Source organism: Balaenoptera ricei, chromosome 11 (assembly GCF_028023285.1).
Source record: "Balaenoptera ricei isolate mBalRic1 chromosome 11, mBalRic1.hap2, whole genome shotgun sequence".
Lineage (NCBI taxonomy): Eukaryota > Metazoa > Chordata > Mammalia > Artiodactyla > Balaenopteridae > Balaenoptera > Balaenoptera ricei.
Genome location: NC_082649.1, coordinates 21,248,236 through 21,265,803, shown reverse-complemented (window position 1 = coordinate 21,265,803; position 17,568 = coordinate 21,248,236). Strand labels below are relative to the sequence as shown.

The window sequence follows — 17,568 nt, the reverse complement described above, 5'->3', positions numbered from 1 at the left end:
GTTAATAAAAACAACATATTCCTGTTCAGCATTGCCAGGTTGTACAAGACAGTGCAGGTGGCCACATCTTTGTCTTTAGTAAAGTATCTCCCAAGCAATCTTTGCAATTAAAATCAGGGCAATTTCCCTAGGTACAAAAGGCCTATTTTTTTCAATTGAAGTATACTTGATTTACAATGTTGTGTTAGTTTCACGTTTAAAAGACCTATTTTTGAAATGTTCTGGCCACACCAGGGAATTAGAATGCCCAGTGCCAAGATTTGAAGAGACACCTCTCCAAAGAAGGTATATTGATAGCAAATAAACACATGGAAAGATGCTCAACCTCATTAGAGAAATGCAAATTAAAACCATGATGAGATATTACTATGCATCCTTTAGAATGTCTAAAACTAAAAAGACTGACCACATCAAATTGTTGAGTATGTAGAGGATCTGGAACTCTCTCATACACTGTTAGTGAGAGTGTAAAATGGTACAACCACTTTGGAAAACAATTCATCATTATCTCAAAAAGTTAAACATATACTTACCATATGGTATTTATCCACTCATAGGTACCACTCGTAAGTATTGATCTAAGAGAAATGAAAGCATATGTCTAAACAAAGACCTGTACATGAATGTTCATAGCATCTTTATTTGTAATGGCCATGAACGGCAAACAATGCACTTTTCATCAAAAGATGAATGGATAAACAAATTGTGGTATAACCGTGCAATGAAATATTACTCAGCAATAAAAAGGAATGAAGTATTAATGTACACAACATAGATGAATTTCAAAATAATTATGCTGAGTGAAATAAGCCAGGAAAAAAGTGAGGACATACTATATGATTCCATTTCTATCAAATTGCTAGAAAATGCAAGCTAATCTATAGCACAGAAAGCAGATCTTTTGTTTCCAGGAGTAGAAGAGCAGGATGAATGGGCAGGAGCTGGGAAATGCTGCGGAGAAGGATTACAAAAGGACAGGATGAAACTTACAGGGGGTAATGTATAAGTTACTATTTTGATTGCATTGATTGTCTCATGGGTATACATCCTTCAAAACTTACAGAATTGTACACTTTAAATAAGCATAGTTCATTGTCAGTTATACCTCAATGAAGCTGTTTAAGAAAAACAATGAATAAAAACAGAGAGGAGACATCTAAAGGCCACACTCTGAACTTGACCTGCACCCAAGTAGGATAATTATAACATGAAAAGAAAATAGAATTACATTGAAATGGAATCGTTTTAAAACCATGATTCCATAATAACTCTCTAAAATGAAGGTATTAATATAAGAAATGCTCATATAATAGTTATAACACAAAGAAGGATAGCATTATTAGGGATGTTTTAAAAGTAAAATTTCAATATGTAGAGGGGAATAGACAGAAGTGTGCCCCATTTTTTAATGTACATATGTCTTCTTACAAAGTTCATTTATACAAAGAATGGTTGGATTTGTGTCCTGGAAGTAGGGCAAGCAGTTGAGGGAAGGTGGGATCAGGAACAGGAAAGACCAATCAACCCTGGTAACCCCACACTCTCACAAAGTGAGAAAGAGACGCAACATTGCTGGCCGTGTGCCACCAGAGAGGGTCTAACTTTATATCCTAAGGGGGCAGCCTATGGCACGTGCAGTAATGAAACTTTTACTGCACTAATGAAACTTTTAATTTTTATAAATGCTAAGAAGCCATGCCTTAGTTTGCAACACTGGTTTTAGACCAGGTCTAGTTAAGTGCCAGTGTTTAAATGTTTAAGAGGATATTACTTATTGAACCAACAACTTTGATTTATTAGTGGCATAAATAGTTACATGTTTTGAAACTTTTCCTTTAAGAGGTTTAACATTTAATAAATTGAGCACTAAACATAGCACAAATATTGTAATTCTATACACAGTACCATACAAAAATCCCCTTGGGTATTAAAGATCTTAATATTGTATGTAGGAAAGATTTTTTTACTTCTCTTATAAGCAGAAAGGTCAAGATCTGTGTTAGTTTTTTCTGTAACTCTGTAGACATATCATCAACTTGTGGCCAAAAATGATCAGGATTAGAATTGTATCATCTTGTGGTATATACACAATGGCATATTATTCAGCTATGAGGAAAAAGGACATCCTGCCTTTTGCAACAGCATGGATGGATACTGAGCACATTATGCTGAATCAGATAAGCCAGACAGAGACAGACAAATACAGTATGATATCACTTATATGTGGAATCTTTAAAATCAAACATGTAAAAAAACCACAGAGAGTAAAACAGTGGTTACCAGGGGATGTAGGGTAGGGAGTAACATTGATGGTATTTAAGGGTACAAATTTGTACCAAGTACTAAAATAGCCATAGAGATTTAATGTACAGTTTATTGAACATAGGCAATAATATTGTACTAAGCATATAATGTGATAAATATCATCACAACGGCAACCATTTTACAATATATAAATGTATCAAAGTAACACGAGATGTACACCTTAAATTTACACAACATTACATGTCAAATTTATCCAATCAAATTTATCCAATTAAAAATTGTATCATCTCATTATACAAATTTGGTCTCCAATTATTGATGACACATGTTAGTGACACTCACAGTGGGTCAAACGGGGAAGCAGTGTGGGAGTCATCAGGGGTACCAGAAGCCAGGTTCTCAGGTGCAGTAGAGGATGCCAGAAGGACACAGCTCCGAGGTGACCCACATCTGTAGTAGATCCAACAATGATGGCAATAAACCACATAGCAACCACTTGCCAAGCACCAGGCACGTGCAGTCTATTGAATCCTTACAGATCCTTGATGAAGGTGCCGCTGCCGCGCTGTTGTTGTCATTGTTCTTGTTAACAGCAGATGGGAAACTGAAACACACAAATTTGCTCCTGGTAGCACTCAGCACATTAGGTAAATCACAAGCCTGGATTGAACTTAGAAATGCCTAGCTCCAAATCCAGCGCTCTTAAATTGGCAAACAGTGAGTACTCCAGGTCCTATATAATAAACAGTTCCACGCCTTAGGCACAGTACACCTGTTGTATTGAGCCAAGAGTAGGTAAGGATCCTCCTTATACCCCATCCAGATGGAATGGCCCAGCTTCTGTTTGCCTGTTGCCCACTTTTTTAATGTTTCAAAGAAGTCTCATTTCTCGTGGCTGACACCTTGGATAACATATCACGCTGTAGGTGAAAAACAGTCATCAGGAGAGAAGAACGCAATGGCCACCATGACAGAATTGAGTCCCATGGGAGGGAAGTACTCCCAAGATGTACAAGGGGATGAGAAGCTCAGTCCTGGGAAAGGTAAACTCAACCTCGACTATGTGGTTTTAGGATTTTATGGTGGATTTTTACAATATCGTAATACAAAGAAATGAATTCATGTCTTTTAAGGTGTTTAATTGTTTTTAAAAATCAAGTACTATTAATGTACATTTCTAAAAAAGTATTTTATTTTTGATGATTACCTCCTAATCTTAGTCCATATGCACTTGCGTTCTTGATAAATGCTACCAAATCGTCTACACATAGTATTGTGTATTCTGCTTGTTATTGCATGTAATATTGTAAGCATAATTGTATTGCTTAATTAAGTAAAGTACAAAAAGTTATTTACAGAAACCTCAAAAAATCAAGATATGAAAAAAGATGTTACTAAGCTTAATGTAACCACTGTAATTTGTTTTTATTGCCTTCCTTTACATGTATATTTTATATAGTTCTGTGCTGTATATATTATGTTCTATGTTTTAGACCACACATAGTTTTCAATTTGCTTTATAATACAATCATTATTCTTAAAGGATACATATTATTATTCCAATATATCCAATAGATAAAGTATTATTTACCTGAAAAATCCCTGTGGTTGGATATTTAAGTTGTGGAGTTTTGGGGGTTTTTGCTTACCTATCATACAGATAGATTAATTGATAGATATAGTTATATAGATATATTGTATATGTTATCTATAATCTATCTATCTATATATATATATATCATGATATCCTGTAACATAACACTTGTCTACAGTTCGAATTATTACTTCCTCAGGGCTTTTTCCTAAGAAAAATAAAAATTTTAAGCAATGGTTATAAATACTTCATTTCCATTGGCCACTATAAAGACCTTAGTTTTTAATCTGAAAAAAAGTGTGGCCACATAGAGAATTTTGAGCAGAAAATGGCGTGATCAAATTTATGGTATGACTAGAGCACTCCAAATGCTGTAATGAGAGTAGACTGGAAGCAGGAAGTCAAGTTGAAGGCTATTGCAAAAATCTAGGCAAGAGATGTTGGTAGCTAGAACCACATGGAAGAGGCTTTAAACAAAAAGATAGCAGTGGCCGAAGTGGTTGAATTCTACATATATTTTTGAATGTAAAGAAAGCAGTATGTTCTAGATAGATTGGATGTAGGCTGTGAAAGAAAGAAATCAAGGATAAATTGCAAAGTGTTTGGAAGGATGGAATTTCTATCACCTGAGTTGGGAAGGAATTCGGGTGGAGCAAGATAGGGAGGGGGAATTTAGGAGTTTAGTTTTGGATCTATTAAGTTTGATTTGTTGATTAGTTGATCAATTGATTTTTAGTAGAGCAAAAAATGATGCATTTTAAATCAATGACAACTTCAATTTGACAAAAGGCAGTATTATTATGTTATATATTGAGTTTTTAAATTTTAAGACATGAGATGTACCAACATTATTTTTCATATATCTTAACTAGACACGGGAAACAAATAACTTTTTTTTTTTTGGCTGTGTTGGGTCTTCGTCTCGGTGCGAGGGCTTTCTCCAGTTGCGGAGAGCGGGGGCCACTCTTCATCGCGGTGCGCGGGCCTCTCACTATCGCGGCCTCTCCCGCCGCGGAGCACAGGCTCCAGACGCGCAGGCTCAGTAGCCGTGGCTCACGAGCCCAGCCGCTCCGCGGCACACGGGATTCTCCCAGACCAGGGCTCGAACCCGCGTCCCCTGCATTGGCAGGCAGATTCTCAACCACTGCGCCACCAGGGAAGCCCACAAATAACTTTTAAGGACACACGTAGTAGCCTGTAGGGAACGCTTAATATGCAGCAAGCACCAGACTAAGCCATTTAAATACAGCCTCTAGTGGATCTTTCAGCAATCTCATGAGGCAGGTGTTCACCCCACCCGTTTGTGAGCCATTAGTCTCCTGGTTTGCTGATACTCGCTTTCTGTAGCCTTTGGCCTCTAGGATCCCAAAGCAAGTCGGGGAGATCAGAGGCCAAAGAACTGATAAATTATTAGTTGATTTGATTGACATAGGAAGTCATCACCCAGCCCTGAAAAAGAAAGGAAGACCTTTTACAAAGATATTATTTTTTAGCTCCTTGCTCTAATTACAGTACACTTACCAGTTTCTTCCAAATTCTTCCTTCCCCACTACATTCACTACAAGATTTGTGTTCTACTTAAGGAGAAGAGAGTATGGTCTTGAGGGAAAGGCTCTTTTGTAAACCTCAAGGCACCTCTTTTCTTGAAGTTTTGAAGACTTTTTGATGATGCATGGTGTTGTTCTCTCCTACACCATACAGCCATACAAACCCCATAGATGAGTGAACTTGGGTTGTGGCAAAGGTATTCTCATGGAATCATCTGGGACAAAATAAAAGCCACCGCACACATGCAGTGCAGTGGTTAAGAGCAGAGACACTTGAGCTATACTATTAGCTGACCGCTCTGCACCTGTAAAATTGGACTAGTAGTAGTAGCTGCTTCATAGGATTATTGTGAGGATTAAATGAGTTAATTCTCAGTCATCATGTTACATAACCTATCAGAAACATCTGACACACCTACTGACTCCCTCCTCCCTGTAGCTCTTTTCCCCCTGGCTTCCAGGACACCACACTTTCCTGGTTTTCTTCCTACCCCACTGACCATTCCTTTTCAGTTTCCATTGCCAGTTTCTTCCCATTTATCCAACCTCTAAGCATTGGAGAGCCCTACAGTCAGTGCTTGGTTATCTTCCCTATTTATTCTCATTCCCTAAATACCATGGCTTCAAGTATCATCTTGAAGGTTATTAACTCCCAGTGTTTTGCCTCAGCCTCTACCTCTCTTCTAAACTCTAGAGTTTTATATGCAACAACATTCTCAACATCTCTTGGGTGCTTTTTAATAAGCTCTTTGTCACCCCCACTGCCCCTGCTTTTTCTGCAGAACTCTCTTCCTCATTGAACAGCAACTCCATTCTTCCAGCTGTTTAGGACAAGAAACTCTCCAATGCCCTTCCCTCACCCATCTGTAAAATTGAAACCAAGATTCAGTTATTCCCCTACTGCAATCTATCTAGGATCTTATCACATCTTAGTTCCTCTACTGCTACCACCCTAGTTCACGGTTCTTCACTTCTTTTCTGGATTGTTGCAATAGTTTCTTCCTGGCAATAGCCATCTTTCCTGGAAGTACAAAAACAGATTATTTTAATTTTGTGCTCATTTCTTTTCCTGTTATTTTTTCACTTTCACTATATTTTTTCATAGTTTGTCAGTGTCAATTTTTCTCTAATGAGAAAATCTTTCTAGAGGTTTAATTTCAAAATTTAAATGAAAGTTTGCCCTCACTGACTGAGACATATGAGAAGAATAATAAATCTACACCAATGAACAACTCCTTCAATGTTTAAAATTTATATTATATATGTATATAATATAGTACATATAGTATAAATTATATAATTTAAATATGTATACTATGCATATTTCATTTATATGTATATATTTACTTGTAATATATATATTCTATATATCCATATCTGTATATATTTAAATATGAGTAATTTCATCAACCATAGAATACAATAACCTAGGAATGGGAGAGACAAAATTGCAGGAAGAACAGAACACCCCAGAGCAAGTCAGGGTCTATAAAGCTGTGGTATAAAACACCCTTTGACTCAACTCAGTCATTTTCTGCTTTTGTAATCTTTCTTTCCCAAAGCCGATAGAAGTGCCATTTAAATCATCAGGTGATAGCTTTCTGTATTATAACTTGTGAAAAATAAATGATGGTTCAATAAAGAAAGCACTAATATAATGCCATAATATTTCCAGCTCCAAGCTTATGTTCCACTCGCTATGGAATAGCCTTCATCACACATCTCTGCAACTTCATAATAATGGCACAAAATGTTATCATGAACATCACCATGGTAACCATGGCCAACAGCACAAACCATCAGTCCCAGTTTAACAGCTCCACTGAGGGGCTGCCTGTTGACTCATTTGATGACCCAAATAATTCCCCAAAAAGTCTTCCTGTGGGGGTAAGCAATGCAAGATTTAAGTTGTGTTCTTGTTTTTGCTATTTGTTTGTTTGGATATTTATTTTTTCTAGAGATTATATGTTAAGAAGTTTTAATTGAGGAAATAGTGATTTGAAAGCAAGTGGAAGATCTAAAGAGGCTTCTTAAGTTACGCAACAGCCTTCCTGTAAATGGCTTACCAAAGCATTCTCTGTTTCTTTAAGGCCCCTGTGTATGATTGGAGCCCTCAAATCCAGGGCATCATCTTTAGTTCTATCACCTATGGCATGATCCTGACACTGGCTCCCAGTGGATACCTGGCTGGAGGAGTAGGAACAAAGCGAGTGGTTGGTGCTGCTCTGTTTGGATCCTCATTCCTCGTTCTCTTCACCCCTCTGGCAGCTGACCTTGGACTAGGTTTCCTCAATGCAACTCGAATACTTCAGGACGTGAGCCTGGTACCCAGATATTTTATAAATATGCGCTGGATATGAATTTCTCTATGGGACCACATGTCAAGAACTCTATTTTTATTTCAGGGGTTACGCTATGGGGGTCAGTTTGCACTCTGGGAAAGATGGAGTCCTCCACATGAACGAAGCCGACGCTGCAGCATTGCTTTCTCAGGTAAAAACATAAAACGGAAATAAGTCCACTACAATCCAACATTCTTTCACTGAGTTCTTCGACTTTTTTTATTGCAGGGTTGTTTGTCTTCTGCTCAATGTCAATCAAGTATTTATAAACTAGGGGGATGGGTCCTTTGTGACATGACTTTTAGTTATTTTCCCCAGGTTGTCATTTGTGATTTGACTTTGCTTATAATGCCTTTTGCCATTTTTTAAAAATACATTTTTATGTAGTCAAATTGATCATTCTTTTCTTTTACGGTTTCTGGATTTGAGTCATAGTTAGAAATGTTACAAAAGCATCCAACCATGGCTTTTATCGAATATGTATGATTTCATTTTTTATATTTAAATTTTTGACATATTGGAGTTTATACTAGTGTTCAGTGTGAGGCATGAACCCAACTTAACCTTCTTTGGAATTGCTCTCAGTTGTCCTGAGAACTGCTTTCTGATAATGATCTGTCTGGACAGTGTACCTGGAATGAATATTCTGGAGGAAGAAAGCTTCAGTTACATTGAGTCAAAATGAAAAATGGAAAGAGTAGGGCTAACAAGCTGGAAATTGCCAAAGTATGGGTGCTGGGTAAGAAAAGAAGGGTAGGAGAGCCAGGGATTCTTCAATTCCAGAAAACGAGTCACGTGCACACACATACACACCCTGCCTGACCTTGTGCCTCTCTAGAGCACTTCACAACCCTGGAGGATTAGTCTTTGTCATCAGAGCTCATATCCACTGATAGGGGAATGGAGGCTCCAGTCTGGACTAAGGAAACTCACTTTGGTTATCACAGCTGACTAAGGGATATCCTCAAATATAAATAAGGATTGGCTTTCCCAAATCCTCAAACATTTGAAGGAAATCAAGAGCATGAAAGAGAGAAACCAAACTCAAAAACTGCAAGAACTAACCAAAATGAAAAAGAAATTAATAAAGGAATTGAAAGAAGATTTTAAATAATTAACAAATAACATCAGAGAGATCCACGGGAATATGTGTAAATGATATTCATTTTAAAAGAACATACTGCTATAGAAAACAGTTGTTGCTGGGACTTCCCTGGTGGCACAGTGGTTAAGAATCCACCTGCCAATGCAGAGGAAACAAGTCCAAGCCCTGGTCTGATTTTTTTTTTTTAAACTGTGAGATCAGGAAAGCCCTTTTAAGCAAAGGAGTAAATCTAGAAGTCATTACAGAGGAAACTTACAGATCTGACCCCATGAAAACTCACAACTGCTAGATTACAAAAGACACCATAAACAAAGTTTAAATTGGGAGAATAGAATTGCAGCCAGCATGACAGAAAGAGGGTTATTATTCACAACACATAAAGATTCTATAAATTAAGACAAAGTTAAACAAGTGAAAGAAACAAAAAAAGGATTATGAACAGTTTACAAAAGAAATAAAAATGAAAAAAATGTTCAATTTCACTATAAAAAGAAAAAATGATATACTGTTTTGCATTCATATTTGGAAAACTATTTAGGAGCTTTGAGGATGTCCAATGTTGTCAAGAGATGAGGAAAACAATCTTTGTTGTCAGTTTAATTTAGTATGGACTTTTAGCAGGATACTTCAGCAGTTCTGTCAAAAAATGCACAGTCTTTGGTTTAGCAAGCCTACTTCTGATATTTTACTGTACAGAAATAAATTATGTTTAAGTTCAGAAGTGATAATTAAGTTTATGTTCATAAATAACAACTAGGTAGAATCTACAGTGACATGGAAATATTTACAAGACCAATTGTTAAATAAAAAATAAATGTCACAGGACAATATGTACATTATGGTCCTGCTTATTTAAAATTAATAATAACTCACATACATATATATAAAAGTTGACAAGTTGATGTTAATGTTCATCTGGAAAATTTAAAAAAGCATAATAATCTAGTTTTGAAGGAGTTGTAAAGGGAAATGTGCCTCACTATATATGAGAATACTCGGTAAAGCCATGCAAATTAAAACAGTGTTATTAACACATTAATAGACAAATCTATCTTTCTGTCTACATATTACATAAATGCATTTACCAAGAGATACATGTATGTATAGATATACATTATGTATTGTGCAGAGAGGAAAATGAATGCAATTATACATCATATAATAAATTGTAGCTGTTGGTTAACATTCGAGTGGGGATGGATTGGGGGGCATGTGAGGGGAACCTTGGTTCTTTGCAGTAATTTACTTCTACAATAACATATGCTATATGAATTGTGTAATTAAAAATTAAAATAGCATAAAAGGAAGCATGGTTGTCATCTGCAATGTTACTAGGGAACTGCCAGAAAAATGGGTCCTCAGGAGAACATATGAACTCAATCACAAGTTTGAAGTTCATATATTCTACTATGCTTATCTCTTTGTGGTGATACTGCTCTGTAACATGTCGTTTGTCATTCTATAGGCATCTATCAGGTGGCAGTCCAGAGCCCCACAGCTTATTCTCTCTTTGCAGGATTGATGCCGGGAAGCTGCATTGCCATCCTCCTGGGTGGCATCATCAGTCAAGCCCTCGGGTGGCCTTTTGTCTTCTATATCTTTGGTAAGCTGCTGTCTCCCCACTCCTAGGTTTTCATATTCAGGGAGATTCTTCTGAGTATCTATCTGTGTGTACTTTTCTGGAGGAAATGAATCGAGACAGAAAGATCCTAGTAAAAGAAAATGTCTTCATATAATAGTAGGGAAGAATTAACTTATACCATCAAAGGATTTGGAAGTCCTCCTGCCTATGATGCTGTTAACCTGCCATGATGCATTATTAACACAAAGTGATTGGGCAAAATCTGCTGCCCTAGCAGGCAGTAGGGGACAGACTTGCAGAGCGGTGGTTTGTGAGAGACAGAAGAATCAGAGTTGACGAGATGGAGGTAAGAGCCCTGAGAAAGTAAGGCAGGTAGAGCTCACAGGAAAGAGTGCCTAACAGGAGACAACCGTACCCAGAGAAAGCCCTGGCTGTCTGCAGAGTCCCCCTTGATACTCAGCAGAGCACTGATTAGAATACCTGTGTGGAGACATCAACTGAGGCCGGTGGGGGGGCGTGGGGTGCCGGAAATCATTGGAAAAAATTAAAGAATAGTGTCCAGTACTTATAGAGAATCAGGGATAGTGCCTGTTTCCACAAGACAGAATGAAAAAATGTATAATTCTTGGGCCATTGGGCAGAATACTGATAAATGTCTTTCCTCAATAGTGAGAAATAATTAGCTCTAGAGGACACACTATTGTGGATCCCTCTAACAAATGATGATGACCAGACCCAAAGGGTCAGTGTTTCCATGTAATTTAACTGTACCCCAAAACAAAGCTCAAAAATATTTATAGGAATACAAAAATATTCAGTACCCAACAATATATAATTCGTAATGTCTGGCTCAAAGCATAAGTTACCAGGTATGGACAAAGGCAGGAAAACACAATCCATAATAAGGAGAATAATCAATCAATCAAAACCAACCCAGAACTGACACAAATGTTAGAACTAGCACACAAGAATAGTTACTATAACTATAACATAACTTTATTTGTTCAAAATTTAAGTAGAAACATGCAAACTATATTTTTAAAGACCCTAAATCAAACTTCTAGAGATAAAAACTACAATATAAGGATTGAATTAATGACAGATGATACAACAGAAGAAAAGATTAATGAACTTAAAAGTAGCAATAGAAACCATCCAGAATGATATAGACAAAGAAAAAAGTAATAATAAAATGAGAACATAAGTAAGGTGTGTAGTGCCCAAAGGAGAAGAGTGGGATGGGGGAACAGAAAGAAACCTTTGAAGAAATGATGGCTGAAAGTTTTCCAAGTTTGTTGGAAACTATAAACTCACAGATCCAAAAAAGTCAATGAATCTCAAGCACAGGAAATATGAAGAAATCTGTACCAAGTTATACCATAATAAAATGGCTCAAAACCAGTGATAAAGATGAAATCTTAAAAGCAGCCAAAGTTTAAAAACAGAGAGAGAAGAACAAAGATATGATGACTGCAGCTTTCCCATCAGAAACAATAAAAGCAAGAAGGCAATGGAACAACATCTTTCAAATACTGCAAGAAAAAAGCAAAAAAAATCTGTTAACATAGAATTCTAGAGACAAAGAAAAACTTTTCAAAAACAAAGGCAAAATAAGGACATTTTTAGACATACAAAAGTTGAAAGAATCAGAAATTTAAATTAAACAGAACAGTACCATTTTCAATAGCATCAAAAAATATGTAACAGTGCTAAATCTGACAAAAGATGTGAAACATGCACTGAAAACTAAATTATCATGAAAATAAAAAGATCCTAGAATAGCCAATTTCGGAAATTAATGACAAAGTTGTAAGACTAACACAGTCTGATGTCAAGGTATATTATAAAATTACAGTCATCAAGACATTGTGGTATTGGCATAGAGATAAACAGATCAGCGAAACAGAATACAGTCATAAATAGACTTACACATAAATGATAAACTGATTTTTGACAAAGATGCAAAAGCAATTCAATGGAGAAAGGAGAGTCTTTTTAACACATGGTGCTCAAAAAAAAAAAAAAGAAAAAGAATTTTGATCCATATCTTGCACTCTATACAAAAACTCAAAATGAATGTCGGATGTAATTGTAAGATCTAAAATTATCATTCTTTTAAAAGAAAACATATGAGAAAATCTTTGTTCTTTATTTAGGCAAAGATTTCTTAGCTATGACACCAAAGGCTTGATCCATAAAATAACAAGCTGATAGATTGGATTTCATCCAAAAGACATTATTAGAATAATAAAGAGACAAGCTGAGATGGAGAGAAAATACTTGCAAAACACATATACAATAAGGACTTTTATCCAGAGTGTGTAAATAATTCTCAAAACTCAATAACAAAACAAAAACCCAGTTTAAAAATGGGCAAAGACACCGCACTAAAGAGGATAGGGAGAGGGAAAATAAGCATGTGAAAAGGTGGTCAGCTCAACATCCTTAGTCATTAGAGAAATGCAAATAAAAACAATGAGCTACCTCTGCACACCTATTAGAATGGCTAATTGTGACATAATAAGAAATATATACGTATGGTTTCTGCCACCAGTTCCTGACCCAGAGCTCCTAAAACTCTTATAATTTCGTGGTGAGTGGTGGGGATGATAGGAGCTCTAAGCAGATTTCCTAAATCCCTTGGAATTTCTTGAGTTATAGGAACATCTTTTGTCTAATGAGGTGACTCTTGGTAGCCTCCTGGATAGCTTCAGGCTAGAGGCCACCAGAAAGACCAAGCCGTGATTAGAAGCTTGGAACTTTTAACCCCACCCTCCATCCTCCCAGGAGGAGAGGGTGCATCAGATTGTGTTAATGATCAATTATCAATTATGCCGACATGATACCTCCATAAAAATCCCTAAACTGTTCTAAGAGCCTACAGGTTGGTGAACACATCCACGTGCTGGGATGGTAGCATATCCCCAACTCCACAGGGTCAGAAACTCCTGCACTCAGGACCCTTCCAGACCTCACCCTATGTATCTCTTCATCTGGGTGTTCATCAGTATCCTTTATCATATTTTTTATAATAAACCAGTAAAGATAAATGAATATTTCCCTGACTTCTGTGAGCTGTTCCAGCAAATTATCAGACTAAGAGGGAGTTGTGGGAACCTCTGAATTTGTAGTAAAGTTGAACAGAAGTGTGGGTAATTTGAGGACTCACTACTTGCAATTAGTATCTGAAGTAGGGGGCAGCCTGTGTGACTGAGCCCTTACTCTGTAGGGTCTGTGTTAATGCCAGATAGTGTCAGAACTGAGCTAAACTGTAGGATGCCAGGTTGGTGTCTCTAGAGAATTAGAGAATTTCTTAGTGTGAAAACCCCACACATTTGGTGTCAGAAGGGTTGTGAGTAGAGAAATAGTTTTCCTTTATTAGTATTAAAAAGGTTGACATATCAAGTTTAGTGCCATTCCTAGGGTCTGTGATTTTTGTGCACACAAATAATGAAGAAATATAAAGGAATAGGTTCTAGAAAGCTGTGATATTCATGTGAATATTCTGAGAAATGGGAAGAAGATATTAAGAGCAAGAGCTTTTCCCAGGAACCATATCAGAAAATATCCCAATGTAAAAGAAATTCACACAAAAGTTTACCAATTTTACCTCTGCTTGCAGAATGTGTTGGCTGTGTCTCCTGCCTTCTCTGGTTTGTTTTGATTTACGATGACCCCGTCACTCACCCATGGATAAACATCACAGAGAAAGAATACATCATGGGCTTCCCTGGTGGCGCAGTGGTTGAGAATCTGCCTGTTAATGAAGGGAACACGGGTTTGAGCCCTGGTCTGGGAGGATCCCACATGCCGAGGAGCAACTAGGCCCGTGAGCCACAATTACTGAGCCTGCGGGTCTGGAGCCTGTGCTCCGCAACAAGAGAGGCCGCGATAGTGAGAGGCCCGCGCACCACGATGAAGAGTGGCCCCCACTTGCCACAGCTAGAGAAAGCCCTCGCACAGAGACGGAGACCCAACACAGCCATAAATAATAAATAAATAAATAAATAAATTTTAAAAAAGCAACTGTCTTTAAAAAAAAGAATACATCATATCCTCCTTGGCCCAACAGGTACACATAAAAACTCTGACCTTCTCCAGAGATCTTGTATCAGCATCTGGATTTATCAGGGTGACTAAGAACGTGTGAGCATGTCTCAGATCTTACTATTCTAATCAATAAATTTGTTTTCAGGTCAGCTCTTCTAAGCAGCCTCTTCCCATCAAACCTATGGTCAGATCTCTACCCCTCTGGTCCTTGTGTTTTTGCTGTTTCAGCCATCAATGGTTAATTAACGTAATGGTTGTATACACACCAACTTAATCAGCTCTGTGCTCAATGTTGATATCTGAGATGTGAGTATATTTCCCTCCACCCGTTTCTCCTGTTTGCATGACTCTCGAATTACTCTGCCTTCACAAATCGTCCCATCTAGAAAAATTTATCTTTTATTACCAAGAGATAATGTAACAGTCATGTGAGTAGCTTTTCTGAGGGTATGATGGAAGAGGCTACTGATTTTCTTAGGAAAGTATGATTTCAGAGTTGTCGGTATGATTATTAGTGCTTTATCAATACAAGGTGTGATCTCACAGCCTTTATTATGATGGTTTACTCAAGTTTTTCCCCGCAGAGTGGCTTCCTCTCTACCCTTCCTTTTATTTTTGCCTGGGTCGTTGGCATCCTGGGAGGTTACCTGGCAGATTTCCTTCTGACCAAGAATTTTAGGCTTGTTACAGTGAGGAAAATTGCCACAGTTCTAGGTAAGAACAGGACCAAAAGCTCTGATAATTCACAAGGCATACAACAGCCAAATATGTATCTTGGTTAATTTGTCTGTTCCTGGTTCCATAGGAAGTCTCCCCTCTTCAGCATCCCTTGTGGTTCTGCCATACGTTGCCTCCAGCTATATCACAGCAGTGACCCTTCTGACGCTCTCCTGTGGACTAAGCCTGTTTAGTCAGCCAGGGATCTATATCAATGCCTTAGATATTGCTCCAAGGTAGGACTATAATTTCCAATCTCATTTTCATATTTTCTGAAAAAGATTTAGCCTGCAGCCTTCCGGGAGCCCCAAACTTTGTGAAATTATAAATCATGGGCAAGGACCACTGATAGCCTGTGGTCATTTTTTCAAGTATGTGGGAGGAGGGTGTTGTTGATTTGTCTCAGTACCTTTCAGTGAATATACACAGAGAGAGTCCTTTTTGACATAATTACTATATGACGGATTCATATGCTAAGCAGGGCTGAAGTGTCTGTGGATCTAGCGTGGAACATTCCTGTCACCCACAGGCATTCCAGCTTTCTCATGGGAGCCTCGAGGGGGTTTGCACGGATATCTGCTATCCTGGCACCCACTGTCAGTGGATTTCTTCTCAGTCAGGTAAAGTTTTCTTGTCAAGGATTCTTAAAACACTCTGCTGAATCCATTCATAAAGGTAATAGCATAAAAAAATGTTTTCACATTTTGGATAATAAAATTAAATTGTGGGTAACTTTGTCATGAAGATCAACTTGGCAAAGAAAAATATAAAAGAATTTCCTTCATGACCTCAATCTTTACTTATTCTGAAGCCAAAGCACTCACTAGCGATCCACTGGTAATATCCAGTCTTTGAAATCACACAGCCACATAGATGTCCTGTGAGAAGATGATGAATCCATGCATATATGCAACTTGCCATGTCTTCTGTAACACTTTGAAATTTTCATTTGCATAACCATGCAAAAGCAAAGAGATAGTAAAATCAAATATGTTTAAGTGCCTGATACATGCAGGTATTATTACAGGTATTTCATATGCAGTAATCTCATTTAATTATTGATTCTCCCACCAATTATGAAAATGAAACATTATTATCCTCATTTTCTGATGATTAAAATCTGATAGAATATGTCTTTCCACTAAGAGGATGTAGAATCGGAATTCTCCTAACTTAGACCTGTCTAGCTCCAAAGCTCCAAATCTTCTTCCTGCAAGATTCTTCTTGCACCGCAAGAAGAAATATTATTAGCATATATATAGTCATGATTCGCACAAAAGAGAAAATGTATGGCACTTTGATAAATAAGGACAAATACAATTCTGGAGGTTAATTGTAATGGTCCTTAAGTCCATTTTATGAAGAACATTCTGAATCCATTTTGAAATTCTTTCCACCAAACTATTAAGTTGTGTTCAGGAAATGAACTTCTACATGAAAACCCACTGGTGAAAGTTGTCTTCTAAACTACTAATGAGTTTCATAGAAAAAGGGATGAAAGGGGTAATATTTACTTGAAGTTTTGTCTCCTCAGGACCCTGAATTTGGGTGGAGGAATGTCTTCTCCTTGTCATTTGCCATTAACACATTAGGACTGATCCTCTACCTTATATTTGGAAAAGCAGATGTCCAAGACTGGGCTAAAGAAAGGAAACTCACTCGCTTATGAAGGTAAAGAAAAATGATTTCATCTATGGTTATAACCAGAGAAGCACTATTTAAATTTTTTTAATTTTTATTTTATATTGGAGAATAGTTGATTTACAATTTTTTTTAATTTTTATTTTATGTTGGAGTATTAAATTTTTAATTCTATGCCATTTTTCCTTCTTAGTTACCCCACCTTGTACGGAAAGTCATTAAGCACCTTATTTCATAAACGAGAAGCCTTCAGTGATGAAAATACCAACAGAAAAAATTTTCTTTGCTGTAGCTCTTTTCAAATCTGAGATCAGTTCTTTATTTTACTCAGATTTCATTCTGAGAAAAATATAAGATGAATGAAAATTCAAATAAAATGATAGCCAAGAACAAAGTTGTCATCTTCATAGAATTAACGATGGATTCAGAGGAGCTGCTGTATGGGAGCCAGCAGGCTAGATTCACAGTATTTGAATCTCTAAACAGGAAACTATGTTTTGAAACTTTTAATCAAGGGCAGTAACCTCCCTAGGGCAATGATTCCTCCTATTTGTGAAAATGAATATTAATTTATATATTTGTTGGGCTGGATATTGCCCATGTGTCCCTCCCTTTGTGTGCTCCACTCTCCTGCATCCTGCTCGGGCCCCAGGAGGCTGACCTGTGTGCTTTGCATCCTGCACTTCCTTGTCCACTGCCTTCTGCTGGATTTTCAGTGGAGACAG

General features: G+C 37.3%; 1 protein-coding gene across 1 annotated transcript; it reads left to right on the top strand.

The window, feature by feature from the left end:
• Nucleotides 1-936: 936 nt before the first annotated feature.
• SLC17A3 (solute carrier family 17 member 3) lies at nt 937-17,127 on the top strand. The gene is given in 15 exon segments (XM_059938070.1): nt 937-995; nt 3,192-3,308; nt 7,082-7,293; nt 7,497-7,730; nt 7,812-7,899; nt 10,370-10,456; nt 14,058-14,152; nt 14,484-14,507; nt 14,631-14,754; nt 14,757-14,791; nt 15,070-15,199; nt 15,291-15,438; nt 15,732-15,822; nt 16,737-16,873; nt 17,037-17,127. Coding segments are annotated over 14 exon segments (1,536 nt in total). The 5' UTR covers nt 937-979; the 3' UTR covers nt 16,872-16,873; nt 17,037-17,127.
• Nucleotides 17,128-17,568: the final 441 nt, after the last annotated feature.